The sequence below is a fragment of the Schistocerca americana genome, chromosome 6 (assembly GCF_021461395.2).
Source record: "Schistocerca americana isolate TAMUIC-IGC-003095 chromosome 6, iqSchAmer2.1, whole genome shotgun sequence".
NCBI lineage: Eukaryota > Metazoa > Arthropoda > Insecta > Orthoptera > Acrididae > Schistocerca > Schistocerca americana.
The window spans coordinates 300754805-300782517 of NC_060124.1; the positions used below are offsets into that span (position 1 = coordinate 300754805).

At 43.7% G+C, this 27713-nt stretch overlaps 1 protein-coding gene across 1 annotated transcript in view; it reads right to left on the reverse strand.

Moving 5' to 3' along the window:
- LOC124620107 (kinesin-like protein KIF26A) overlaps nucleotides 1-27713 on the reverse strand; it is a 455794-nt gene that overhangs the window by 401018 nt on the left and 27063 nt on the right. The window contains exon 2 of the mRNA XM_047146776.1: nucleotides 15007-15335. Within this exon, the coding sequence (XP_047002732.1) occupies nucleotides 15007-15335 (329 nt within the window). The remainder of the gene's footprint in view (nucleotides 1-15006; nucleotides 15336-27713) is intronic.

Genomic DNA, 27713 nt, shown 5'->3' on the forward strand with positions numbered 1-27713 from the left:
CGTTTCTGAAAGTATTTGTATGGAGTGTAGCCATGTATGGAAGTGAAACATGGACGATAAATAGTTTAGACAAGAAGAGAATAGAGGCTTTCGAAATGTGGTGCTACAGAAGTATGCTGAAGATTAGATGGGTAGATCACATAACTAATGAGGAGGTGTTGAATAGGATTGGGGAGAAGAGAAGTTTGTGGCACAACTTGACCAGAAGAAGGGATCGGTTGGTAGGACATGTTCTGAGGCATCAAGGGATCACCAATTTATTATTGGAGGGCAGCGTGGAGGGTAAAAATCGTAGAGGGAAACCAAGAGATGAATACACCAAGCAGATTCAGAAGGATGTAGGTTGCAGTAGGTTCTGGGAGATGAAGAAGCCTGCACAGGATAGAGTAGCATGGAGAGCTGCATCAAACCAGTCTCAGGACTGAAGACCACAACAACAACAACAACGAATATCCTCAGAAAGTATTTCCTAACGCATAAATATATATTCGATGTTAACAGATTTGACGGACCTGCTCTCTGGAGCTTGTGTGCTGGCCTAGATAGCGACTTCATGGACAGTTACGTGCGGCCCTATTTTTAGCACGTGATATGGCGGACATATGATGAGGTGCGGTTAGCCAACGATCTCTGCCATCGCTATGCACGCCGCCTGGTGACCTGGCCACAGAGCTCTTGGCCCTATGCTGGCCTGGCAGCGGAGTTCCGGGGTTGCGAGGTTCTCTTTTATCTACACGGTAGGGGCTGAGCTCGCTGCAAGCTGCATAACGAATAAGTTGTGTGTGTGCTGCATTGGAGCCTGATATTTAGGCTGCCACGGTACTTGACTACCGTTGGCTGCTATGCTGCCAGAGAGGACATACCATTACTTCCCTGCAAATTATCAAACAACAGTAGTACCAACGTTGGTATCGAAGCAAAAATTGCAGTTTAGTATAGGACGGAAGTGTGGGCGGTAAAAATGTTAGAAGGAGACCAAGAGACGAATACAGTAAGCAGATTCAGAAGGATGTATCTTGCAGTAGTTACTCTGAAATGGAGAGGCTTGCACAGGATGAGTAGTGTGGAGAGCTGCATCAAGCCAGTCTTTCAACTGACGACAACGACAAGAAAAAAACAACAATAACATCACAACTTATACAAAAATCATGTATTTCCAAATTTAGATTAATTATTCCAATTGCGCAATGCACAGCTTTTGCGGCCCAAGTATGGCCAGATTACGACCGAAATCGACTTGTAGAAAACAGTAATAAGTACAGCTGTGTAATGCATGAACACAGTTACTATCCTTTACTATAACTGTTCGAGGCCACTTACAAAAAATATGCCGCGCGGGATTAGCCGAGCGGTTTCAGGCGCTGCAGTCATGGACTTTGCGGCTGGTTCCGGCGGAGGTTCGAGTCCTCCAGCGGGCATGGGTTGTGTGTGTTTGTCCTTAGGATAATTTAGGTTAAGTAGTGTGTAAACTTAGAGACTGATGGCCTTAGCAGTAAAGTCCCATAAGATTTCACACACATTTAAACAACAAATATTTCAGAAAACATTTCGCGATACACTTTTTTGTCGGCTACGATAGAAGGAAGTTGAGAACCTCAACTGAGCTCGCTATCAAATAAATTTAGGATCACAGCTTTATCAGCCCGTCTGCATGGAAAACACGCATGATCACGGAAATTACTGCGACGGTTATTCTAGTGACAAATTGCGCCGCCATTAAAATCCCACTCGCGGCGTCCGCATTAGCGAAGCGACAGGGGTCGTAATTACCGAGTGGTGCTCTTACCGCCCCTGCACTCGCGATGGCGTATCTAAATGACGCTTTACGACGCCGGCGCGTGGGCTACGGCTAAGCCTTATCGCCGGCCGGTATCGCGATTACACGGCTGCGCCGTATAAAAATGTGGGCCCGCAGGGGCGTCGGGGTCGCCCGGTTCGCGTAAGTGGCGTGTTTGCTTTCCGGGGAAGTGTGAACTGCCGGACCGCACAGCGCGCCTAAATGAAAGCGGCGATGCCCCGGGCCCGATAGCGGCGGCAGCTGGGCGGGGCGCCGAGCGGCCGAAGCGATCGTCAAATTTGACGACGCGCGCGCGGCCCGCCGGGGTCACGGACCAGCGCGCCCCGACTTACTAGCACACGCGCTAGCGCACCTCACCAGAACGTCGCAGGGTCCGCTGCAGCCTGCCAGGCGCTTAAGTCGTCGCCACACGAACCGTGCTGTCGAACGTTGACGTTGAGCGTGCCAAGTGCAACGTGTTGCTGAACGCTCGGGAACGATGCGACTTGTGCATACGGTACGTGGGCCCCAACGTGGTATACACGATCGCAACGCATTCCAGCAGCAGTTGAGGGATGTTTCTAGCTAGTAAAGCCGTCGGCACACGGACCGTGCATCCGAACGTTGAGCGTGCCGAGTTTCTGACGTCATAGCGTGGAATAGCACGCTCGGGAGTCTTCCCGAACGTGCAGAGCAATATCTGGCATGTCAGATATTCTGAGCTTGCGTCTGGGCGTTGACCAATGGACCAATGAGATGGCACAACGCCACCTACGTCACACGCACGCCGTCTCCCTTCAGTATAGAATTGTGAGGCGCCATACTGGCATTCATCTTAAGCCAATAAGTATATATGGCGTTTCTGAGCACCAAAAAATTGAGAATCACTGCAAAACCCGTTGTTACCTGTGCGATTCGTTCCAATAAAATAATGAGAAACATTATATTCGTGGCAAAAGAATTATTGTAACTTGCGTGTTATGACAGTAGGCTATTTGAAGGCAACGACACACTGAAGTTCCACCCTAAACGCATTGTTCTTGGTACAATTTGTTATAATTAAATTTCAATCAGTAACATATCTACGATTAAAGTTTTCAGCAAGGAGTCAAACCATATGAATAGATTCAAGAGGTGTAATGTTGCTTTAGCGTAATGAGTAGCGTCAATATCCAACACTGAAATATTACGTGGGGCGGTAGTTCGCGTCTTGACACCTCCAAATCTTTTTCCCAACATTCGCGTTTTTATTAGGTACTGATACTTAATTATTAGTTTAATATAAGTACATACTATAAACTTGATGTTATATAAATATAAGTTCACCTTTTTTGAGGGGTGACTGTTCGATTGGCTTAATCTACAGGACAGCTTGCGCTACGTGTATAAAGGTATTTTGCTCCTTTTTGTTTTATGCTTCGCAATTCACATGTTGCAGAGATTCTGCTACTGGGTAGGAACAGTGATCAAGTAAGACTGACCTTGGGGTTGTGCTAAAATGTGGAAATGAAATAATGTTTATCTTATGCGGAGAAGTATTTCAAATTTGTAACGCACTGTTTGTAATGGAAGTTTTATAAGCCTGTGTCCTTATTGATTGGACGTGGTACTTTCCGTTTCGTGGACGATGGAGGAAATGTGCGTTTTAATAGAGCTAACGTGGGAATTTTACGCGCGACCGTTGAGTAAACAGTGTGATTTACGAACTAGAAATATCCCTCAACTGCCACTGGAGTGGGTTGCGATCGTGTATACCACGTTGGGGCCCACGTACCGTGTGCACAAGTCGCATGGTTCCTGAGCGTTCAGTAGCACGTTGAACTAGGCACGCTCAACGTTAACGTTCGCCAGCTCGGTCCGTGTGCCGACGGCTTAAGTCACGCTGTTTACTCAACGGGCGCGCGTTAAATTCCCACGTTAGCTCTATTAAAACGCACATTTCCTCCATCGTGCACGAAAAGGAAAGTACCATATCGAATCAACAAGGACACAGTCTTATGAAAGTTCCGTTACAAACAGTGCGTTACAAATTTGGAATACTTCTCCGCATAAGATAGGCATTATTTCATGATCCCCACATTTTAGTAAAACCTCAAGGTCAGTCTTACTTGATCACTGTTCCCACCCAGTAGCAGAAACTTTGCAACATGTGAATTACGAAGCGTAAAAGAAAAAGAAGCAAAATATCTTTACACAAATAGCGCAAGTTGTCCTGTAGATTAAGCCAATCGAACAAAGTCACCCCTCAAAAAAAAAAAAAAAAAAAAAAAAAAAAAGTTAACTCATATTTACATAACATCAAATATTATAATATATACTTATATTAAACTAATACTATAGCGATATTTACATGGCATCAAATATTATAGTACATACTTATATTAAACTAACAATAAAGTATCAGAACCTAATAAAAACACGAATGTTAGGAAAAAAATTTTTTAGAGACAAGACGCGAACCACCGCCCCAACAAATAACCCAAGACAGGACCGTGACGGTACTCATTACCCTAAACCATTATCCCACCTTTGATATCTAACCATATTATGTTACCCTTTGCTGAAAACCTTAATTGTAGATATGTTACTAGCTGAAATTTAATGATAGCAAATTGTACCAAGAACGATGCGTTTTGGGTCGATCTTCAGTGTGTCGCTGCCTTCAAATAGCCTACCCTCATAATACACAAGTTACAATAATTCCTTTTGCCACGAATATGATGTTTCTCATTTTTTATTGGAACGAATCACACACGTAACAACGGGTTTTGCAGTGATTCTCAATTTTCTGGTGCTCAGAAACGGCATATATACTTATTGGCTTAAGATGAATGACAATATGGCGCCTCACAATTCTGTACTGAAGGGAGAGGGCGTGCGTGTGACGTAGGTGGCGTTGTGGCATCTCATTGGTCCATTGGTCAACGCCCAGGCGCAAGCTCAGAATATCTGACATGCCAGATATTGCTCTGCACGTTCGGGAAGACTCCCGAGCGTGCTATTCCACGCTATGACGTCAGAAACTCGGCACGCTCAACGTTCGGATGCACGGTCCGTGTGCCGACGGCTTTACAATCGCACCAACAAGTATTGGCACACGTGCGTATTTATCTTTGCTGGTTACAAACACCGAACCTTCCGGTACACAGCACATGTACATGCTACCTCACATACCAGACATTACAATTCTGCCCACAGTGCCTACCATTAACAAAGAAATGCAGTGTAAGGGCAAACATATATCTCCTCTGCTCACAAAAAGTATTGGCACAGAGCGTGGCTTCTCGCTATATTGCTAGGTTTTCAGGTACCGTAACGCCATCTGCTGACGCAATAGACACTGCGTGTTGTTGACGGCCCAGTCGCTAATATGTTGCTGTATTGCGCGATAGTGGCCAGCATGGGGCCGAAGAAGGAGGAACATTTAGTGATGTTGCGTGAGAGAGTGGTATTGCTCCACTCACAAGGGAGAAGCTATCAACAAATCGGAGGAGAGGTGTCTGTTAGCTACACCGCGGTACGAGCCATCACTCATAAATATAAAGAGACTGGAACAACAGTGAATAAGTGTCGTCCTGAACGTCCAAAAGAGCTTACAACCCGAGAGTGTCGCCGTATCACCGCACTTGCTCGGAAGGAACCTGCTACAAGTGCAGCAACTATTGCTGACGTTGGATCAAATGACTCTGAACACTATGGGACTTAACAAAAAAATGTGTGTTTAATCTTACGGAACCTAAATTATCCGAATGACAAACACACACACCCATGCCCGAGGGAGGACTCGAACCTCCCCCGGGGACTTAACATCTAAGGTCACCAGTGCCCTAGAACTTGAAACTACTTTAACCTAACTAAGCTAAGGACATCACACACATCCATGCCCGAGACAGGATTCGAACTTGCGACCGTAGCGGTTGCGCGGTTCCAGACAAACGCCTAGAACCGCTCGGCCACACCGGCCGGCTTGCTGAGGTTGTTCAGACAACGTCCGAAAAGACGGTTACTGTTCACACTATACGAAATGTGTTGATTGAGGCAGACATACATGGAAGTTCTCCCAGGAAAAACCCATACATATCGGAAATTAACCGGCAGAAACGCCTGCACTTTGCCAAGGACTACATCAGAAGGCCGATGGAGTTTTGGAACACTGTGATATTTAGCGACGAATCGAAGTTCAGTGTGTTCGGATTTGATGCAAGAAAGAAAGTTTGGCGCAAGCCGAATACGCACCTCGACGTCAAACATATGCATCCCACAGCCAAACACGGTGGGGGCGGTATCATGGTCTGGGGTTGTATGGCGGCGTCTGCCGTTAGAAATCTAGCTATAATCCACAGTACAATGGATTATACGAGATACATCGACCTGTTGCGAGATAATTTACACGCTAGTGCACAGACATTGGGCCTTACTGGGGTGTTTCATTTCCAGCAAGACAACGACCCAAAACATACAGTCATGAAAACCCGGGAGTGGTTACTGTACAATGCTCCCAGAAGGGTTCTAACACCACCTCAGAGCCCTGATTTGAACTCCATTGAGAACCTGTGGGCTCATCTTGACACACAAGTCAGAAAAAGGCGTCCGTCCGGTAAAAACGACTTGGACAAAGTTCTCCTATAGGAATGCTATCACTCGGAATTTAATGCAAAGTATTCCTAGGCGTTTACGTGCTGTTATAGATGCTAAAGGGATGCACACTAGCTATTATAAGGTGAACATCAATGAACAAAACGAACACGCGTGTGGCAATACTTTTTTGGATGCAGAAGAGCGATGTTTATTTTCATAATACTGTGTGTTACTTTACGGACAGGTGATTTGGACATATTTGTAATCTATGTAATCTAAGATGGCACGTGTCTCGGTTCTGTTCTGAAATATATGTTTCGTTTAACCTACAACCACTAAAATGTAACTGTGCCAATACTTTTTGGTGCGACTGTAAATCCATCCAGCCTTCACCCAGTCCCTTGGAACGAGTAAAAATGCATAATCAACACTTTTTCTGTCACTGTTGTGTTTGGCACAGAGTTGCGTTCTACCTAAACTACAGTTCGGTAGTTTTGGTACAGTACATAAAAGGAATAGTACTGACAGTATTGGTAGGGAAAGAAACATAAATGAATGTGAAACTACCTGGCACATTAAGATTGTGTGCGGGACCGGGACTCGAACCTAGGACCTGGGTTCGAGCCCCGGTCCGGCACACAGTTTTGATCTACCAGGTAGTTTTATAGCAGCACACACCCCGTTGCAGAGTAAAAATTCATTCTGGAAACAAACTAATGTGTAAGAAAGAAACAGGGAACCGACGACTTCTCTTGTTTTGTTTGTTTGTTCTGCACATAATCAGAGCCGCAAATTATTCAGTGTTAGTCCACTGTGTATTCTATGGCCTCACAGAATAAATATTGCATTTTATAAGTAATGAAAATTTGTTGGTCGCTTGACTTAAGCGCTCTTATGTAACCAAAGGAATTACTTTCGATGCAAGTACAGTTTAGAAGCACAAACATAAGAAATCTACATAATAAGGTGTGGAATGTGGTAGGAGACGAGGTACTGGCGGAAGCATAGCTCTCAGGAGGGGTGGTGAGTCGTGCTTGGGTAGCTCTGTCGGTAGAGTACCTGCCCGTAAAAGGCAAAGGCCTGGGTTCGAGTTTCAGTCCGTCACACTTGTAATCTGCCATGAAGTTTCATAATAATTGTTGTTATTATTTACTCATTAGGACGTTCATCATCATGAGCACAGGAAAGAGTTTCCTGTTATTATTGCTAAATGCAGAAGTTGTTTATGAATAACAGGAACGTGCCCCTGTGTTATTCTTAGCACGAGTTAGTTTAAGTAGTGTGTAAGAACGGGGACCGATGACCTCAGCAGTTTGGTGCCTTAGAAATTTACACACATTTGAGGATTTTGAACAGGAAGAAGTATTGAAACGATGTTTGGCATATTCTTGTTTTGCGTTTTTTTTTTTTACATTTTTAAAGGGAAATTGCGTTTCTGATGCTAAATGATGAATCTGTAACTACTGCTTTTTCTTTTGGATAGGTCGGATAGCAATGTGCGGCTGTTTGCTGATGATGCTGTGGTGAACGGGAAGGTGTCGTCGTTGAGTGACTGTAAGAGGATACAAGATGACTTGGACAGGATTTGTGATTGGTGTAAAGAATGCCAGCTAACTCTAAATATAGATAAATGTAAATTAATGCAGATGAATAGCAAAAAGAATCCCGTAATGTTTGAATACTCCATTAGTAGTGTAGCGCTTGACACAGTCACGTCAATAAATAATTGGGCGTAACATTGCAGAACGATATGAAGTGGGACAAGCATGTAATGGCAGTTGTGGGGAAGGCGGATAGTCGTCTTCGGTTCATTGGTAGAATTTTGGTAACATGTCGTTCATCTGTGAAGGAGACCGCTTATAAAACACTAATATGACCTATTCTTGAGTACTGCTCGAGCGTTTGAGATCCCTATCAGGTCGGATTGAGGGATGACATAGAAGCAATTCAGAGGCGGGCTGCTAGATTTGTTACTGGAAGATTTGATCATCACGCGAGTGTTACGGAAATGCTTCAGGAACTCGGGTAGGAGTCTCTGGAGGAAAGGAGGCGCTCTTTTCGTGAATCGCTACTGAGGAAATTTAGAAAACCAGCACTTGAGGCTGACTGCAGTACAATTTTACTGCCGCCAACTTATATTTCGCGGAAAGACCACAAAGATAAGATAGGAGAGGTTAGGGCTCGTACAGAGGCATATAGGCAGTCATTTTTCCCTCGTTCTGTTTGGGAGTGGAACGGGGAGAGAATATGCTAGTTGTGGTACGAGGTACCCTCCGTCACGCACCTTATGGTGGATTGCGGAGTATGTATGTAGATGTAGATGAATTTGTAATTTTCTTATTTTTGCTGCAACATCCCTCTTTTACGTTTTACAAATCGGCACTTTTCGAATTAAACTTTGATTAAACATTGACAATTTCAGTTTTGCTATAAATATTGTTTATTTTGGTGTAACAGACTTGAGGATAACTATGTAGAACAAAAATGATACGTCGGTTACGCGGCGCTTTATATACCCTCACTCGCTTTATAGAGGGTTCACCACTTTCGGTCTGTATGGGAATCTATTACGACACTGATCCAATACGTAAACACAGTAATCGATATATGATAACATCCGATATGTATGGAAGACGCGTAACGTTTAGATAACCCAGGTACGATCTAACTGACCAAGGGTACTACGAAAACTTCCGAAGTCTATATTCTACGGTAGACTATGGTAGTTTTACAGTTCTTTCGCGGCTTCGCCACGCTTGGGAAGATCGCCCAGGACTGGCGAAAAGGTAGAGGTTAATTCGCTTTATTTTCTCATTTGAGCAAATGTGTGGTCGATTGGAGTCACTGCCAGCCTTCTTTGGTGTAGTCCTTTATCTGTCATTTCCACCTGTGTTTCCTCGTGCAGTTATTAGTCAGTCAGTTAGACGTTCCTTAGATTATTTGAACCACTGCTTATCGGAATGATGTGGAACGAGTCAGTTTACAATGTATGTAAAGTCATTAGTTTTAACACTAATGACTGCATTATTATTTGAGTCCTACTCATGAAAATACACTTAAAAATGAGCTTGTTTCTGGCTACCAGTTTTTAGATACGTATTCGTTAATGGAATAGAATGAGTTGTCCAGGAGAAATGATGTTAAATTAGATTTAAAACTTGCTTTGTTATCTGTCAGACAATTTATGTTACAGCGTAAATGACCAGCAAGTTTTGTTACTGCACATCGAACTCGTTTCTGAGCCACTGACAGTTTTAATAATGGATAATAAAGTCCATTTTTCTCTCTAGAGTTATATGTATGGATATCACTGTTCTTTTCAGATTGTGATGGTTTATTTGTGGCAAATTTCGTTACCGGTATGCGTATTGTGACAGTGTAGTTAAAATGCCTAGCTCCTTGAAGAGGAACCTAGGAGGTGGTTATAATTAATGTGCAGCTAGTCAGTGCGGGCTGTAATTATTGTATGGCAGCGAAACCTGATAGATATGCTGATGCATTAATGCAGACCTGATTTACTGTGGAAAAAATTAGTTCCAATTTTGTCTAGCAGGTGAGAATCTGGCGCTGTACAGCATCTCGTCGATGTTTCCGGTGCTCATAGTTAACAAACTGTTAAAGCTGCTGTTAATAACAAAGTAAACATTGCGCCTTTCTCACTTGTTTGACCTTTTCTGCCCACTTATAATTCCTAATCCATTACTTATTTAAATATTTCTATACATCTTCCTTATTTTCAAATCGCCAGATTTGAATCAGAGGTGGCCAAAATTGTAACGAATTTTTTTCGAGTGTAAATCGACTCCGCATTAACAGATTAGAATATCTACCAAGTATAGTTTCCATACGATAATTACGGCCCACACTGGACCTATGCGAGTAGTTGCATTTTAATTATAACCACTCGACACCTTACGTCTGTGGGCGAACACCACATATTATCCTTACTGCTCGCATTTGTGTAATCAGTACTTTCTATGTGATTAGCTACTCCAGAAAATTATTCCATGAGATATTGTTGAATGGAAATATGCAAAATTCGTCGGAAGGCTGATTCATCTGTTACCAAAATCAGCACTTAGGCGAAGAGTAAAAGTAGCTGAAATTGTTTGAGAAGCTCAGTAATACACTGCTTCCAGGACAACTTTTGATCAACATGTATATCTAAACATCTGGAGCATTCTACCCTACTTACTGACTGCTGGTTGTGTGCTACATCAATTGTTGGTATGACTGTTTGTTGTACAGAACTGAATACAGTGCAATGTCTCAAAATTTAGAGAGAGTCCATTTTCTGAGAACCACTTTATAATTCTTTGGAAAATATCATTTACCATCTCTCCCGTTGCGGTCTCTCTAGTGAGATTTATTATAACACTTTCCAACTGTGGGGTTTTGAGAATACGATTTAAGAGCTAATTCTGAACTGGTTGAAATCGGCCTAGTTGAGTTTTGCAAGTGATCAACCAGACTGTACATCCCTATAGAATAGTCGAGAGAAATGTTGCTCTGTATGATTTGATTTTTGTGTTCATTGACAAATTGTCACAAAAAAAGAATGGCATAAGCGCCTTAGCGACTCCAAGGCATTTTGCTCCTTTTTTAGGGTCCCATGTCTCAATTGGCAAAAACGGAACTCTTACAGGATCGCTTTGTTGACCGACTGTTAAAATCCCATATTCTCAGGAATGGGTAGACGTGTCAAGCTATGTCACATACCAAGATATATAGACCGTTGGCTGTGTAGTAAATGTAAACTTCTAAGTCAATGCAACCAAAAGCTATAGTCATTTAGGCCACATATTTTGATGCAAACTCACTCATCAAAACCTATAGCGTACTTCCCTCTGGTCTATAATCATGAAATTTGTAAAGAAACAAAATTTCACAATACAAATAAAGGAAAAAAAAAATCAGAAAATTGTTAATCTGTAATTATACCACACGAAAAAAAATGTTTCTTTTATTATTTGTTATCCGACGAGAAACTTGAAATTAAAATGAGCAGTAGTTGTGCATTTAGGCTGACTGGGTTGTAAAGGTAAAAGTCAAACACCAGGCAAAGAATGAGTTTATTGTTCGTATGACACGCTTTGAAATCCGTCCACCATCAGTTATCCAGGAGCGAATACTACACATAAATATGGCGTTTCAAGTTGTATGTGAAACAAACATTCGTAGACTAGTCTGTGAATGTTTGTCTCATTTACATTTGGAAACTACATATCTACGTGCAGAATCGGTGCGGGATATCTGCTGATGGATAAACTCCGAATCGCGTCATATGAGCAATAAAGTTCGATGTTTGACTTTCAGCAATGCTGTCCAGTCATTCTGAATGCAGAGTTACTGATTGTTATAATGATGGTCGCCTGCCCCCTGCATGATTTACTGTCACATTTACATTATTGAAATTAAAACATTCTCGGAAATCTTGGAATTCCTGGGACTGATATCTTGCCAGTACCAATGTCGATTACAGGCAAAAACGATCGAGATTCTCGATTACTAGAATGGATGAACTGTTTATATACATAACCAATCCTCAGTGCTCGAGTCCTATTCGCACCTGGCCAGTATTTTTGTATGTACTCTTTAAAGAGAGGCTGCCTGTCCAAGGTAATGCCTATAGCGCTTGTGACCAAGGGCAACAACACGCTACAGATTAAACTGCCCATGTATCAAGGAACAACTGCATGTTTATTACGTTTAATCAACAAAATACAAGAACATAACTTATTTGGTCGTGTTTCGTCCTGCTTTGTGCAGGCTGAAAAGCCAGTCACTGACGATTTCACTGGAATGTTCTTGCGTTGATGAGCTACAGAAGACTGTGGTCGGCGGTGAGCAGTAGCGTTCTCGAGGATGGACAAAGCCTGAATTGTATGAGGCCAAGTTTAGCGGTGAGCAATAGGGTGCTCGAGGAAGGACGACATCCGTGAACGCTCCGGTGAAACACTACTTGTTTCAGTGATAACAACTCCGACTGATGAGCAGCTATGCGCAGCTGGCGTAAGTCCGATGTGTGGACTGGCTGCAGAGTTGGGCGCTGTCCTAAATACTCGCCCTGCGGTAGGATACCGGGTCGGCACTATAGGTGTATGCGACTTCCGGAAGCAAGGTAGTGCCGCGATGGTAGCGCTGTTTGCAGCGATGCTTACGCCTCTGGTGGCGAGGCTGTCGCTATATGCTGTCGTAGCAGCTGATAGAGGTTCGTTTGGAAAGAATCCGGCGTGTTTCAGTTCGATATCCAGAGGTAGTACCGTCAGCTGTCTGGAGATTCGGCAACCCGCAATACACCACTGTATGGTTGGTGGCTGTGTCGCAGACTTGAGGCTAGGGACATAGAATTGTTCTGGAATTTGACCTTGGGAAACCTAAGGAAGTCGTTTCTATGTATTTGTAGCCTGTGTATTGGCCTTAATTTGAGGAAGAAATTTCTGAGTATGTATCTTTGGAGCACATCATCGTATGGTACTGAATGAAGGACTGTGGGAAGAGTCGATGCGTTTGAAATGTGGTGTTATAGAAGGGTGTTGAAAATTGGGTGAACTGATAAGACAAGGAGTCAGTGGATTCTCCACAGAATTAGAAAAAACAGATAAGAAGAAGGGACAGAATGATAGCACATGTGTTAAGATATCAGGGAATAACTTCCATGGTAATAGCGGGAGTTGTAGACTATAAAACCAGTAGCGGGAGACAGTTGAGGATGTAGGGTGCAAGTGTTACTTTGAAATTTTAAGGTATAACATGAGAAACATACGTTGCAGAATGCATCACCAGTCAGAAGGCTGACGAAAAATAATTCTATCGGTCTGAAGTATCATTTAATAAAATCCTCGGGTGTAAATTATATGCCCTTCCGCCTTTTCACTTGACGATAAACTTTGAAATTTTAAGGTAGAACATGAGAAACATACGTCGCAGAATGCATCACCAGTCAGAAGGCTGAAGAAAAATAATTCTATCGGTCTGAAGTATCATTTAATAAAATCCTCGGGTGTAAATTATATGCCCTTCCGCCTTTTCACTTGACGATAAACTATGGATAACTGGAGTGATTCAAAGTCTTCTCGTTTACTGTTAATTGCCTACTTATCATTGAACCACATTTATCGTTTCCTCGAAATATGAGAAACAGTTGCTCGTGATCGGAGCTACATAGCACTCGTGTTTCCTGCAACTAGTGGATCACTGCCTTCTGTCTGACAGCTACTCGCCCAATCACAGCGAAAAAAAGGCCCCCGTACACGATCAAAATGTTTGCCCAACATTTAAACATTTACGGAGCTATTTGACGTGTTTGTCAAGCACAGATCGCGTCTGACGTTATGCGAGATATTTCGATTGATGGAAAGTTTGACAAGATGGCGGACGTTATTTGTGAGATGTTTCGCCGCATGTGTTTAGTGAAAAACAATGTTATCTCAATTTATCTGGCTGAATCGTGAGTTTCCACAACTATGATTACACAGGATGAGGTTAAGAAGAAAATCAATATTCTACCATAACGCACAAGCACGATTTCAATGGAAAAAGAAGGAAGGTACCCGATTCTTCCACGGACGATCTGAGCTATGTTTTTTCACATTGTGGTATTTTAATGAACTGTCGTTAGAGCACCAAGTAGAAGAGAATACATTTTCGCCTATTTTTGTCTTAGTTTTAAATGTGAGGCCGAAATTACTAGAAATAAATTATTAAAAGTTTCAATGTCCATTTGCAGAAAGCTGATGTAAGCATCAGGTTCTGAGTGTAACATTTCCTTTAACAGATTTTCATGTTTATATTTATATCGCATTTTGAAACATCTCATGGACCAGAGTTTGTTTACTTCTTCTTTAAACACCGGCGCACGAAAAGTGTCTCCTTCAAAAGTAAGGTTAAATTGACAAGATTTGTTGGTACGTTTCCGGGCTTCACACATTCGTGGCTAGATAGCAACGAATTAACAAAAAAGCTTGCTCTTTTACCAGGGCATTAGCAGGATACTAAAAGTTTTATTGTCCACTGGAAGAAAGCTGGCGTAGACATCGGGTTCTGAGACTAATAAAGGGTGGCGCACGAAAAACAGGCCCCGAGTATAGACTGCTCGCCAATTACGCACGAATTGTTGCCCGCCACTAGCAGGTACAACAACAAATAGAAAAACATATGGTAACTAGGTAATGACGAAATAAGAAGTAAGCTAATGTAAAGGTCTACATTTAAGTAGTCGCTTCGAAACAGTACATGAGAATTGGCAGGCGACAATGAAGTCTAGTACTCGGAGCCAGTTTTTCTTGCGCAACGCTGTATTTACTTTAGCAGAATTTCATGGGTAAATGTCTCTCTCATTTTAAGCCAGTGCCTGTATAAGCGTCTTATTTTCTTCTTCTTTTGAACACAGTCCAAAAGTAATTTGTCAGAACAGCTTTGTCTACATTTATAGCCATTCTCAGTAATGTCAAAATACTCGCGAACAGCAGGTAAGGTGAATAAGGTTAAGCTGACGAACTTATTTTGTATGCGTATGGGCTTGTTTGACAAATCTGCAGCTAGACAAGGGGAATTTGACAAACAAGCTTGTTCGTATACGGAGGCTTCAAGAGAGCGTTCCACAGCTCCCTGTTTGACTGGACCTTTAAATGACGACGCATCGCACTCACCTGGCGAAGAAGGCCGCCGCGGCGGACGCCTGCGAGGAGTTGCACGTGTACACGCTGGCACCACCCGACGCCTCCAGCGACGGCCGCCTCCTCTGCCCGCGCGACGACTGCTCCTCGTCGGCAGCCACCATCTGCACGTTGTCGTGGTGCTGGCGCCGGTTGTTGTTATTGTTGTTATTGTTGGCCGTGTTGTTGTTGCCGTTGGCGGTGGCGTGCCTGGCGCCGTTGGTGGAGGCGGCGGTGGCCGGCTGTTGTCCGTGGTGGTGCGGCCTGCCGCCGCCAGGGGCGCGCCGGTAGTCGCCCAGAGAACGCACCGCCTCTGCGTCCACCTGCCGGACAAAACCACTCCCAGCATCTAGTCTCGACAATCTAGCGTCATTACTGGAAGTGTAAGGCAGACAAAGCAGGCAGATTTGAGCACTGACTAGCTACTGTGGTGGGTAGTTGGGGGAATGGGAAACTTGATATGGGCATGTAGACAGGTGGAAACTTTCATAGTAATGGAGAGTTGGTCAAGTGTGCAATATGTGTTTTCTATAGAGGCTTACACTGAGGTGACAAAAGTCATGCTATTCCTCCTAATTTAGTTCCGGACCTCCTTTCGGCGAGCGTAGTGCAGCAACTGGACGTAGCATGGACACAGCAGGTCGTTGAACGTACCCTGTAAATATATTGAGCTATGGTGCCTCGATAGTTGTCCATAATTGCGAAAGTGTTGTGATGAAAGGTATTGTGCACGAGCTCATCTCTCGATTATGTCCCGTAAATGTTCGATGGGACCTGCGTAATCGGATCTGGCTGGCCATATCATTCGCTCATATTGTCCAGAATGTTCTTCAAACCAATCGCGAGCAGTTGTGGCTCGGTGGCGCGGTGCGTTTTTATCCATAAAAATTCCATCGTTGAATGGCTGCAGATGGTTTCCAAGTAGACGAACATAACCATTTCCAGCCAATGGTCGCTTCAGCTTGATCAGAGGACAAGTCCATTCCATGTAAACACAGCCCACACCATCATGGGACCACCACCAGCTTGCAAGGTGCCTCGTTGACAATTAGCCTTCGTGAGGTCCGCGCCACTCTCGAATCCTACCATCAGCTCTTATCCACTGGAATCGGGAACTCGTCCGACGAGGCCACGGTTTTCCAGTCTAGGACCCAACCGATATGGTCATGAGTCCAGCTGAAGACACGGGTTCCCAGGTACCGTGTTTCTTGACTTCCAAAAGGCGTTCGATACAGTTTCCCACAGTCGTTTAATGAACAAAGTAAGAAAATATGGACTACCAGACCAATTGTGTGATTGGATTGAAGAGTTCCTAGATAACAGAACGCAGCATGTCATTCTCAATGGAGAGAAGTCTTCCGAAGTAAGAATGATTTCAGGTGTGCCGCAGGGGAGTGTCGTAGGACCGTTGCTATTCACAATATACATAAATGACCTTGTGGATAACATCGGAAGTTCGTTGAGGCTTTTTGCGGATGATGCTGTAGTATATTGAGAGGTTGTAACAATGGAAAATTGCACTGAAATGCGGGAGGATCTGCAACGAATTTACGCATGGTGCAGGAATGGCAATTGAATCTCAATGTAGACAAGTGTAATGTGCTGCGAATACACAGAAAGAAAGATCCTTTATCATTTACCTACAATATAGCAGGTCTGCAACTGGAAGCAGTTAATTCCATAAATTATCTAGGAGTAGGCGTTAGGAGTGATTTAAAATGGAATGATCATATAAAGTTGATGGTCGGTAAAGCAGATGCCAGACAGATTCATTGGAAGAATCCTAAGGAAATGCAATCCGAAAACAAAGGAAGTAGGTTACAGTACACTTGTTCGCCTACTGCTTGTATATTGCTCACCAGTGTGGGATCCGTACCAGGTGGGGCTGATAGAGGAGATACAGAAGATCCAACGGAGAGCAGCGCGCTTCGTTACAGGATCATTTAGTAATCGCGAAAGCGTTACGGAGATGATAGATAAATTCCAATGGAAGAATCTGCGAGAGAGACGCTCAGTAGCTCGGTATAGGCTTTTGTTGAAGTTTCGAGAACATATCTTCACTGAGGAGTCAAGCAGTATATTGCTCCCTCCTACGTATATCTCGCGAAGAGCCCAGAGAGATTAGATCCCGCACAGAGACGTACCGACAATCTTTCTTTCCACGAACAATATGAGACTGGAATAGAAGGGAGAACCGATAGAGGTACCCTCCGCCACACACCGTCAGGTGGCTTGCGGAGTATGAATGCAGATGTAGATGCAGGTGATGTCATGCTATTAGCAAAGGCATTCGCGTCGGTCCTTAGCGCCGGCCGGTGTGACCAGGCGGTTCTAGGCGCTTCAGTCTGGAACCGCGCGACCGCTACGGTCGCAGGTTCGAATCCTGCCTCGGGCATGGATATGTGTGATGTCCTTAGGTTAGTTAGGTTTAAGTGGTTCTAAGTTCTAGGGGACTGATGACCTCAGAAGTTAAGGCCCATAGTGCTCAGAGCCATTTGAACCATTTTTTCGGTCCTTAGCTGCCATAGCCCGTTATCGCCACATTTTGCCTCATTCTCCTAACGGATACATTCGTCGTACGTCCCAAATTTATCTCTGCCGTTATTTCGCATAGTGTTGCTTGTCTGTTAGCATCGACAACTCCACGCAAACACCGCTGCTTTCGCCAATACACTGCCCTTTTATACCTTGTGCATGCATTACTTCTGCCGTCTTTATATGTGCATATCGCTGTCACATGACTTTTGTCATCTCATTGAATTTCAGAAATTATACAAGTTTTGTTGAAGATAAAGGCGTTTTCCATCGAGAGTTTAATTTACCTCAACGTGATCACGTGCCAACTTACATTGTTAATGACCTTCGGGTGAGAAATGAAGCTACTAGTAGCACTACTAAGAAAAGAGATGGTAGTGTGAAGACAAGCCGTCCGGTGTATCAGCTATTCAAATATTTTAGGGAATGCGGCAGGGTCACGTTCTCGACAATCGAATATACTTTGACATTTTCATGAAATAACTAAAAAGAGAGATCACTGAGCATGGCAACTTAAACCGTCGGTGGCCAGGGCTTCCCCATACAGGAACCAATGTACGGCGTCCGTAGAAAGACAAAACGCACTGTAAACCATTAGGTTTTTGGTTCAATTCTTCCTGGAGTGATGCTCTGTGCCTGATCAGACAAAAGAGGGATAGATTTTGCGCTACTTGCTCAAATGTTGTTAACTAATATTTCACTGTCGACAACGTCGGGCGTTGGTTGTCTTTGGTTGTGAAGCGGGACTAATTTCATCAAAAGCCTGTTATATTTACTCTGCTAATATTTGGGGAATTTCCAGAGAGTAAAGACAATTGTAATTATGGTCTAGTCATAATTTCAGGGACGTGGGACTTTTGTGAAGGTAATGATCAGTACCTGCCCACATCGTATTTGGTCAGGTAAGCTGCAGCATAGTCTCTTACCGATTACGCGCCCATGATAGAGAAAGGAAGGAAGGATCTCAGGCTTCATATTTCATCATTAGAGACAAGGACAATACGAAGAAGTAAGTCGGCCCACGTCTCTCGTACAACCTTCCATCTGAATTACTCGATGAGGACTCGATCCAGCGAGTTCCCAAACAGGATAAGGCCTTAAAGACACAGCACACCATCAAAAAATTTGTTAAACATCACGAGTTTGTCAAATTATTTGACAGAATGCTGCTTCGTTCGACGTGTTTGTCATGCATAGCCTATGTTTATGTGTTTGAGAGAAATTTTTATTGACAGAAGATTAGACAAGCAAGTTTGACCATTTATGCATGCGTTTGTCAAATAATAGCCCTTTGCTCCACGGACTGTTATCAATAACACAGTAGCACAGTGTCTGCATGCATATCCGATGTAACATCCTGTCGAACGTCACAGACACTGTCAACGTATTTCATTTCAAGCCCTAGGCAAACTGACGATAAAAACAAACAGGTATCCCCCTGCGCAGAAATACATAATTGTCCGATCACTATGGGAAACAGACACGTCGATTTATGGAGAATTGTGTCACTCCTGGAATCGACCTCGAGTAACCGAAGTTGTTAATGTGACCATTCGTGACAAGGCGGGAAATCAGAGTTCGCGTCCCAGTCCGGCACAAATTTTTGTGTGTTTCGAGTAAATTGCATAGTGTAACGTATTCGCATTTTGCGAACACATTTCATGTCTTATCTATATGGTTAAGATATCTGGCAACTGGAGCAAATGTCGAAAATTTAAAGATGAAATATGAAGCATGCCATCTAGTGCATCCCCATTAGTGCCAATATATTTTGCGACACGATATGCACAGTGTGACAGCTGCATCCAAAGTTAGGTTAAATGTGACAAACTTAGTTGGTGCAGCCCGAGTTTTTTTGACGAATACGTAGATAGCAAAAACCTAATTTTACAACAAGTTAGATCGCTTGCAGAGTGCTTTAAAGGATAAAAAAATATTGAACAGGAGAAAAGCAGCATAAAACAGAAAGAGAGACCAATCCTCTCTTTGTATGTGAAAACGGCAAAGGCGTATTAGACGCGCTACGTAAAGATCAACTTAAGAAAGCTTCCGTGTAAAATACGTTCGAAGTACGTGGCAGTAAATGTTGAAAAACTTACCAGAAACATTTTAGGACGCACCATTGACACCAGAGGTAAAAAAACTGTCCAATCTTCTCCCTTGTATGATCCTGAGCAACGACTTTATAATCAAGTGCCCTTCCTTTTCTCAAACAAAGGTCCAGAGATACACGATTTGTCTCAAAACACTTCATGTAGGTCTGGGAAACTACCTGTGCGTTCCCTCTCCAAATTTTTGCGATTTATAGATGCTGTCTAATTACAATTAAGAAACAGTGTTTCAAACAGAGTTAGAGCAACTTTGGACCGCTGGCCGACATAGTTTATGAGTTCATCGCAACGCAGTCGTGAGAAAACAGCTACGCAACTGGAACCGCGTGACTATGTGTCTTCCTGATCATTCGAACGGAGCGGTGGAGTTGCTTTTCGCAGGCGTCCGAGTAGCTACTGGCGAATCTGGTAACGTCGCAGCTCCACCTCTTCCACCCCTCCCCCCCCCCCTCCCCCATGGATCATACTCCCCCCACCCTTTTGTAACCTCCCTCCCCTCTCGCCTCTCCTTACTTTGTACAAGGGAAGCCCGGGCGCGCAATCACAGAACCCGTGCCGACATCAAAGGTATCCCTCGCGTGGCGGGCTCTGATTTCGCTCATTGGCGCATTGTGTCCTTCGTTGTCAGATGAAATCGAACTTTTCCGGACGCTGTTCGGCTTCGGCGAGGAACAGTGCGGACGCGTGCACAGAGAGTTGTCACCGCCGCGTTAGCACATGCCTGTGTACAAGTGTGCACGATCTGAAAAGCCGGTGACTGGGTAAGAGAATCGCGGACATAGAAATATGTATGCGCGGGATTAAAAACACAGCTCAAATCGTGTGATAGACGAAAGGCAACAGGACGAGACGCGGTGCTGGACCTCCACCGACAAACTTCAGGAGGTTGTTCCGTGGTATTTCCGCAATAGTATGGTGTAAGGGACCTGTGATGTCTGACAGCTCGTTGCAGACTAATACTGTGTGATACCTCGGGTTACGTATCCGGAACGCTACGTGCCGTGTAGAGCGCGTGGGTGATCACGCAAGCCCGAAAGCAAAGTAAGTAGTCAACGGATATTAAATGCGTAACAGATACGAGGCCTTTTGATGAGCTATAAGCCGCTGCTGTTCCAAAATTTGCGTATTAATTTTATTTCTAAGTACTTAAAAATTCAGCCGCGAATTACGGCGTTAAAGTACAAGCGGCGATCAAAAATTTTCCGTTCGAATGCCGTACAGTCCAGAATGGGCATGCCAACCAGGCAAAATCGTCTGATCAATGAGGCAATAATACCACCGACTCACCAGGCTTAAGATATTCGTTTGGTAAAACACTGCGTGAAGAAGTCCGTACTTGCCTGCTGCGCATCCTCGTCCGACAGGAATTGTCGAAGCATCGAGGCCTTTCTAAAGGACCGAAAGCGTGATAATCGCACAGGGGAGAGATCAGGAGTATACGGCGGGAGCTCAAGTGACTCCTACTTGAATTAGCGTAACTTCTGCGTTACGATATTTGCGGTTTGGGGACGTCGGTTTTAATGAAGCAGCAGCACCCCTTGTCTCGCACCATTCCTAAACGGCGGTTTTCGACAGACATGCTGCCACATACACATTCTTCATTCTCTGATGGACGTCTACCGGGGATTGTCCTTCGTCACAAGAAAATACTAAGAACTTTATAAAGGTAACTGCTTGCAGCCGCCAGATATTTAAAGTAAAACATCTTGAGCTTTCAGCTGTAAATGTGCAACCTCATTCCTCAATCAGTCTCACTGTTACAAGATCATCATTAGTGGGCTAGAAGTAGCACGAAACGGAAAATATATGTGATATACACAGTCAAATGAAAAATGTAAATATTGTACATATGAAGCTGTAAAGTTAAAAATGAAAACGACGTTGACACCATATAGAGCATGATGGCATGTTATACAGAAATAAATGCTACGATGAAGTACATACTAACATTTGAATCATTATTTATGAAAACCGTCGCACTTCTAAACGTTCCGCGTTTTTAGATTTAAGATTTTCTGACGAACCACGTGACAGAGTGATGATTAAGCTGAGCTCAATATTGAGCATTGGTTACGTTCGCGGCCAATATTTAACCCACGATCGGATGTTAGTAGATCATTTTTTTCATTCAGCAAACAGATGGGAAGCATTTTTGTATTTTCTTAATATTGCCTATTAAGAAATGGAATAAATTTAACTATATTAAGTGTAGCAGATATTCCGTGTAGTATTAATTTATGCGAGGGTTTCTTGTAGCAATTATGAAGTATGTTAGATGGTTCGAGATTTTCATTGGGATCGATTTACTGGTTTGTATCACAGAATGTTTTTGGTGATACGAATGAGGCGTGCGAGACCAGCGAGAGAGGCGCGATGGCAAAAGGAAGTGGGTCTGCACGCGCAGGAAGAATTGGCGAGCGTAATGGCTGGCGAGTGGACGGCTTTGCTGAGGCTGCTGGGAGGAAAAGAGTTGGCGTCTGTGATGGGAGGCACGTGCTGAGACTCTCGCTAGTTCGGAGGAAGAAGACGGCACACCACGGGAGTCATCTTGTGTAGAATGACGGTGCGTCGCTTTTGCAATTCTAGAAACTTTTGGTCATTGAAAACGAGGGTATTGGTTTCACCCGATGAAGTGACCTTGTTCTAGAACCTCGTAGAACTGTGTTGTAAAGCTGATCGTCTAAGAGGGGGCAGAAATATGGACAGCGCCGGTATCGAATAAGTTTGGTGGAAATAAGCCACGCACTGTAACCTGCCATACTGGTAGAGAAAGACGTCCGGTTTTGGTATAGTCAGGCCAGGGAAGCGTGGTACGAATAGTACAAAGACTGGACCGGTCGAAGGGGTGGGTAGATCTTAAATAATTTGAAGTAAGGTTAGCCTGTACATGGTACTCTGATAAAAGCTTGTCTTTTCCGTTATTGTAACGTCTCTCTATGTACGGTTATATAGTACAATGCAATTTTTCTTGTTTGATGACTGTGTGTGTTGCCACAGCGTAGTAATTACCGGAAATAGTGGAGAGCTCTCAGATTAATATACAAGTAACTGCCGGCCGGTGTGCCCGAGCGGTTCTAAGCACTTTAGTCTGGAACCGCGCGACCGCTACAGTCCCAGTTTCGAATCCTTCCCCGAGCATGGATGTGTGTGATGCCCTTAGGTCAGTTAGGTTTAAATAGTTCTAAGTTCTAGGGGACTGGTCACCGCAGATGTTAAGTCCCATAGTGCTCAAAGCCATTTAAACCATTTTGCAAGAAACTATTCTTGGTAAACTGAATTTTATAAATTACATTTTTTTTGGTTAACTAACTGTAAATGATCGCGTGAGAAATTAAGCCGATCATTTTCTGCCTGAGCTTTTGTTAAATCATTTGTTATTAAGTTCTCTCGTAAATGCTTTTGGTACACTGATCTAACTTGTGAAAATTTAATGGCAAGTGTCCTATGTAACAGTTTTTTTTTTCTCATTTGCACTTAAGGGACTGAAAACCAACCTTGTTCAATGGAGGTTGTTATAAAAATTGTTTTAATATTGAGGTTTAAATTTTTTTGTCTTTCCATAAGCTCTTGCAAACGAATGTTATAAAACAAAACAAAAGGATTTCATAGTTAGATGCAACTGATTAACTAATGATTGTTGGATCTTAAATGAAGGAAGAGACTAATACTTGCCGTTATCAAAAGAAATGAAATGGCAGGGCACGGTGCTGGCTGTTCAGTCAATGTACAACAAACTTTTGTAACAGGGATTGTTCGATTTTCAGTATACAACCAGTCCTCTCCACTTCCCCACTAAATCCGTCTCTCTGCCTTTGAGGGGTCAGGGATTTTCTCTGCCTCGTGATGGCTGGGTGTTGTGTGATGTCCTTAGGTTAGTTAGGTTTAAATAGTTCTAAGTTCTAGGGGACTGATGACCATAGATGTTAAGTCTCATAGTGCTCAGAGCCATCTGAACCATTTTTTTTCCTCTGCTTTTGAAATTATTCTAATGACCCAGAAGTTTATTTGAATTTTCCATTTTATTCTGGTATTTTGTGATTAATGTTGGCGTGGATTATTAGCTTTTACTGCCTCAGTACGATGTCTATGAGGAGTCACAGTTGTATGTTAGGACCACTTTTATAAAAGTCACACTGGACTGCAAGTCACACTACCAAGCGAAGAAGCTACTCTTACCGGGTTCTCATTTTATTCTTCTCAGGTGGTGTAGAGTTGTCAGTCCATGTATGAGTAGTTTGTATCGGTGATTTAATTTTTTATTTCCAAACACAAGGATAGCAATTGGCCATTAGCAGTCTATAGAGGTTGTTTATTATTCGAGCCACACCAGAATATCTCTAAAATACTGATAGATAGTACCATATTGTCGTCGGTCGAACCGTGCTTGGATTTAGTCAGATACTCGTCATCGATATCGATACATCCTTTTAACAGAGGCCATACAAGTACAGTAAGTAGACTGAACTGCATGCAGGCTGCAGTGGCTATGCAGAGGTGAAGAGGCTCGCACAGGATAGATTAGCATGAAGAGCTAAGAGCCGCATAAAAACAATCTTGTGACTGAAGACCACAACAACAGCAACTCCTGTCGTAATTCATCTACCAAGTTCTCACTTCCGCCGCTAAGGTAAGCGACGGATTGGTTAGCGACCTGTGCCGCGACTCATTTCCAATCGAGTGCTCCCTCTGTGCCCCTCGTTTCATCAGCGCCCTCGGAAGCAGCGGATTATGAAGTCGGTACCTGCTGTGCAAAGCTTAGTACAAAAAAAAAAAAAAAAAAAAAACTATAAAAGCAATCGAGGGAGCTCAGAGACGTATAACAGAATTAACTCGCCCCCGGTCGCCAACCGAATTTCATTAACGCTGACGTTTTTCTTTCCAATGGAAAGGCGAATTGCAAACGCCCCTTTGTATGGCGACCTCTCTTTGTGGCATTGACTTCTATTCATGTTTCGCGACGCTAATTAAAATACCTTATTTTCGTTCCATTGAGATTATAATTCTTAAACAAATGGAAACGAGTTCGGGAATGTTCCTGGCGAGGCGGGCGCTTTTGTAAAAGCACGCCCAGCAGTACAAAAGACGCTGTGAGATTTCGTACTTACTCGTAGATGGAGAAACGGAACATAAAAAGGAGCGGCAGGACTCTTGTGTTGACTACCCGGAGAAAAAAAATCACGGAGCACGGAAGCGGCCGCATTGGTAAGTGCGTTTCCATGCTATAGAACACCTTAACTGGACGTGTCACAAACGTGTAAATGTGTGTTTGCACGCACACACACACACACACACACACACACACACACACACACACACACACACAACACTTACAAGTTGACTTGGTACAATAAAATTTCTTAGGTTCTGTGACATTTTGTGAGTGTTCTGGTACATCTACATCAGTACTCTCCAATTCACAATTAAGTGCGAGGCAGAGAACTCATCAAAACATCTTCAAGCTATCTGTCCTTCGTTCCACATTCGAACGGCTAGCAGGAAAAACGAATACTGAAATCTTTCTATATCTCAGATAACAACCACCTAGATCGTAGTGGTGCCACGTGAGAGCCTTTTATTTGACGGCAGCAGAAGAGGCAGTTGTAATTTGCCAGCTATAAAGAGTTACTTGTGTGAAGCATTTGTACTGAGGCAGTCGCCCGTTGTTCTCAGACGTGCAGCGTATTAACCAGGCTTTGCATTTGGAGCACTGCATGTTACTAGCAGTTTGGTGGTGATGAGCAGTCTTACTTTGTTGTGATGGTCATTTCTCCCAATGTAAGATGGCTCCAAGAAAATATTCTCCTAGGAGAAAGTTGGTGATTTAAACTTCTAGGTAAGATCCTGCTGCAACGAAAATTGCCTTTGCTTTAATGATTTCTACTACAATTATCGTAAAATATCCATGGCACTCTAGCTTCTATTTCGCAATAATTCAAAACGATCTACCCTTCTTTGATGTCCTCCGTAAGTTCTACTTGTTGCGGATCCCACACCGCACAGCAATAATCCCAGAGATTGTGGACAAGCGTAGTGTAAGCAGTCCCTTCCGCAGACCTGTCACTTTCTAAGTGCTGTGCCAATAAATTGCTGCCTTTGGGCTGCTTTCCCTACAACGTTATCTATGTGATCTTTCCAATTTACGTTATTCGTAATTGTAACCGTTAAGTATTTACAGGCTTTACATTTGTGTGAATTATCGGGTAACCGCGATCTAGCGGATTTCTTTTCGTACTCATGTGGATGACCTCACAGTTTTCATTATTTACAGTCAATCGCCTCATTTCGCACCATACGGATATCGTGTCTAAGTCATTTTGTAATTGGTTTTGATCGTCTGATGACTTTACAAGACGGTGAATCACAGCATTACCTGCAAACAATCTAAATGAGCTGCTCAGATTGTCTCCTGAATCGTTTATATAGGGTGGACACTAATAAAACCGACAGTCTGCAGCGATTGGTTCCTTACTGGAAATGGAGGAAAAACGGCTCTATGAGCATGTGTCCGGGAATGCATCGTTGCCAGGGTAGATGAAGCTGACGAATGACAGTTCCTCTGATCGCGCGCCGTGTGTTCCTTGTGTGTTGCAGCCTGTGCGATCGACGCAGCGTACTGTAAGCAGCAGAATGATCGGTATTCAACTCATGATGTTTGTGTACGGCCGAGCAGACGGAATCGGTCGAGAGGCAGCACGGCTATGTTACAAGTGCCCTCACAGACAGCAACCACATCAGACATAATCTAAAGACCCTTTCGGTCGTTTGCGTGATCGCGGGTCCTTTCACACAGACGGACGTAAAAAGAGGCGGCGGACGGTGCCTACTCGACGACATTTGGAGGACCAGGTTCTATTGGATATTGAAACGAACCCTAGAACTTGTTCTAGGAGAAGTGGCGCGCCAACATGGTGGAAGCCAAAGTGCGATAATGTCTCTCCTGCATGACACGGCTGCTATCCCCATCGCCTGCAGTCCCATGGAGGCCACTTTGAGCATCTGTTCTGATGTGGATGCGATGCAGCCCTGTACTGTGTTCCGGGACGATTTGTTGTCGTCGCGCACATAGACCGTTCATTTCCGGACATATGTTCGTAGGACCTTTGTTCCTCCATTCCCACGCAGGAATTCCTTCATGCAGTTCATCTGTTTTATTAATGTTCACACTCTGTAGATCCTTGAAGAACGGCAGGTACAACTTCCGTTTTACTCGATGACTTCCCGTCAGTTACTGCGACATGTGGCCTTTCTGGAGGAAAACAGGCTACAAGCGACGCGTGACCTCTGGCTGTGTCGTTGTATTCGGTTTTTTAACTCTGTTATGTTTGATTCTGCGACAATACATTCACAATGGTGAAAAACCATATCGGTGAAAAACGTACCACGCGATACACAGAGTGAAGGTTGATGAATGATTACATGGCATAATCGGCCAGGAGACTGTCTATGGCTGTTTGGCTGCCTGGAGCACATCTCTCTATTCGACGTAACTTGAACAATTTGCACGTCGATGAAGATGAGCTTAAATGGTTGGGACAACACAAACACACAGTCCTTGAATGAAGAAAATCTCCAACCCGCTCGCCAATCGAACCCAGGACACCGCAATCTGGAGGCAGTGGTGCTAACTGCCAGACCATGAGTTGTGGACACAGTTGTGATGCAAAAGTGCTGTGATGTGGCTGCCATTCTTCAACAGCCCAGCACAGCGCCGTCGTGCTGTTCCTCCACTGCGTTCGGTGAACTCATACGCAGGGTTCATACAGGCCAACTTTCAATTAGTAAACTTATCCATACTGCCGAGTTCCCAAACAAAATAAACAACTCTTACCATGATCATATGCACTTTTGTGCAGATACGAGGGCTATTTGGAGAGTGAGGAACGCTCGGTCGCGAAACCACTGTGAAAATCCGGCGAGGCTTTTCACAGACTTTTTGGGCAGTATCTAGTATGGCTGTCGATCGCATTAAGAGGGCACTGTGAGCGAGTAAAGGTGCCTAGAACAATGTCTCCCGCAAAGTAGGAGGGCCCGCTGAGAGGCTTCGCCTGAATGAAT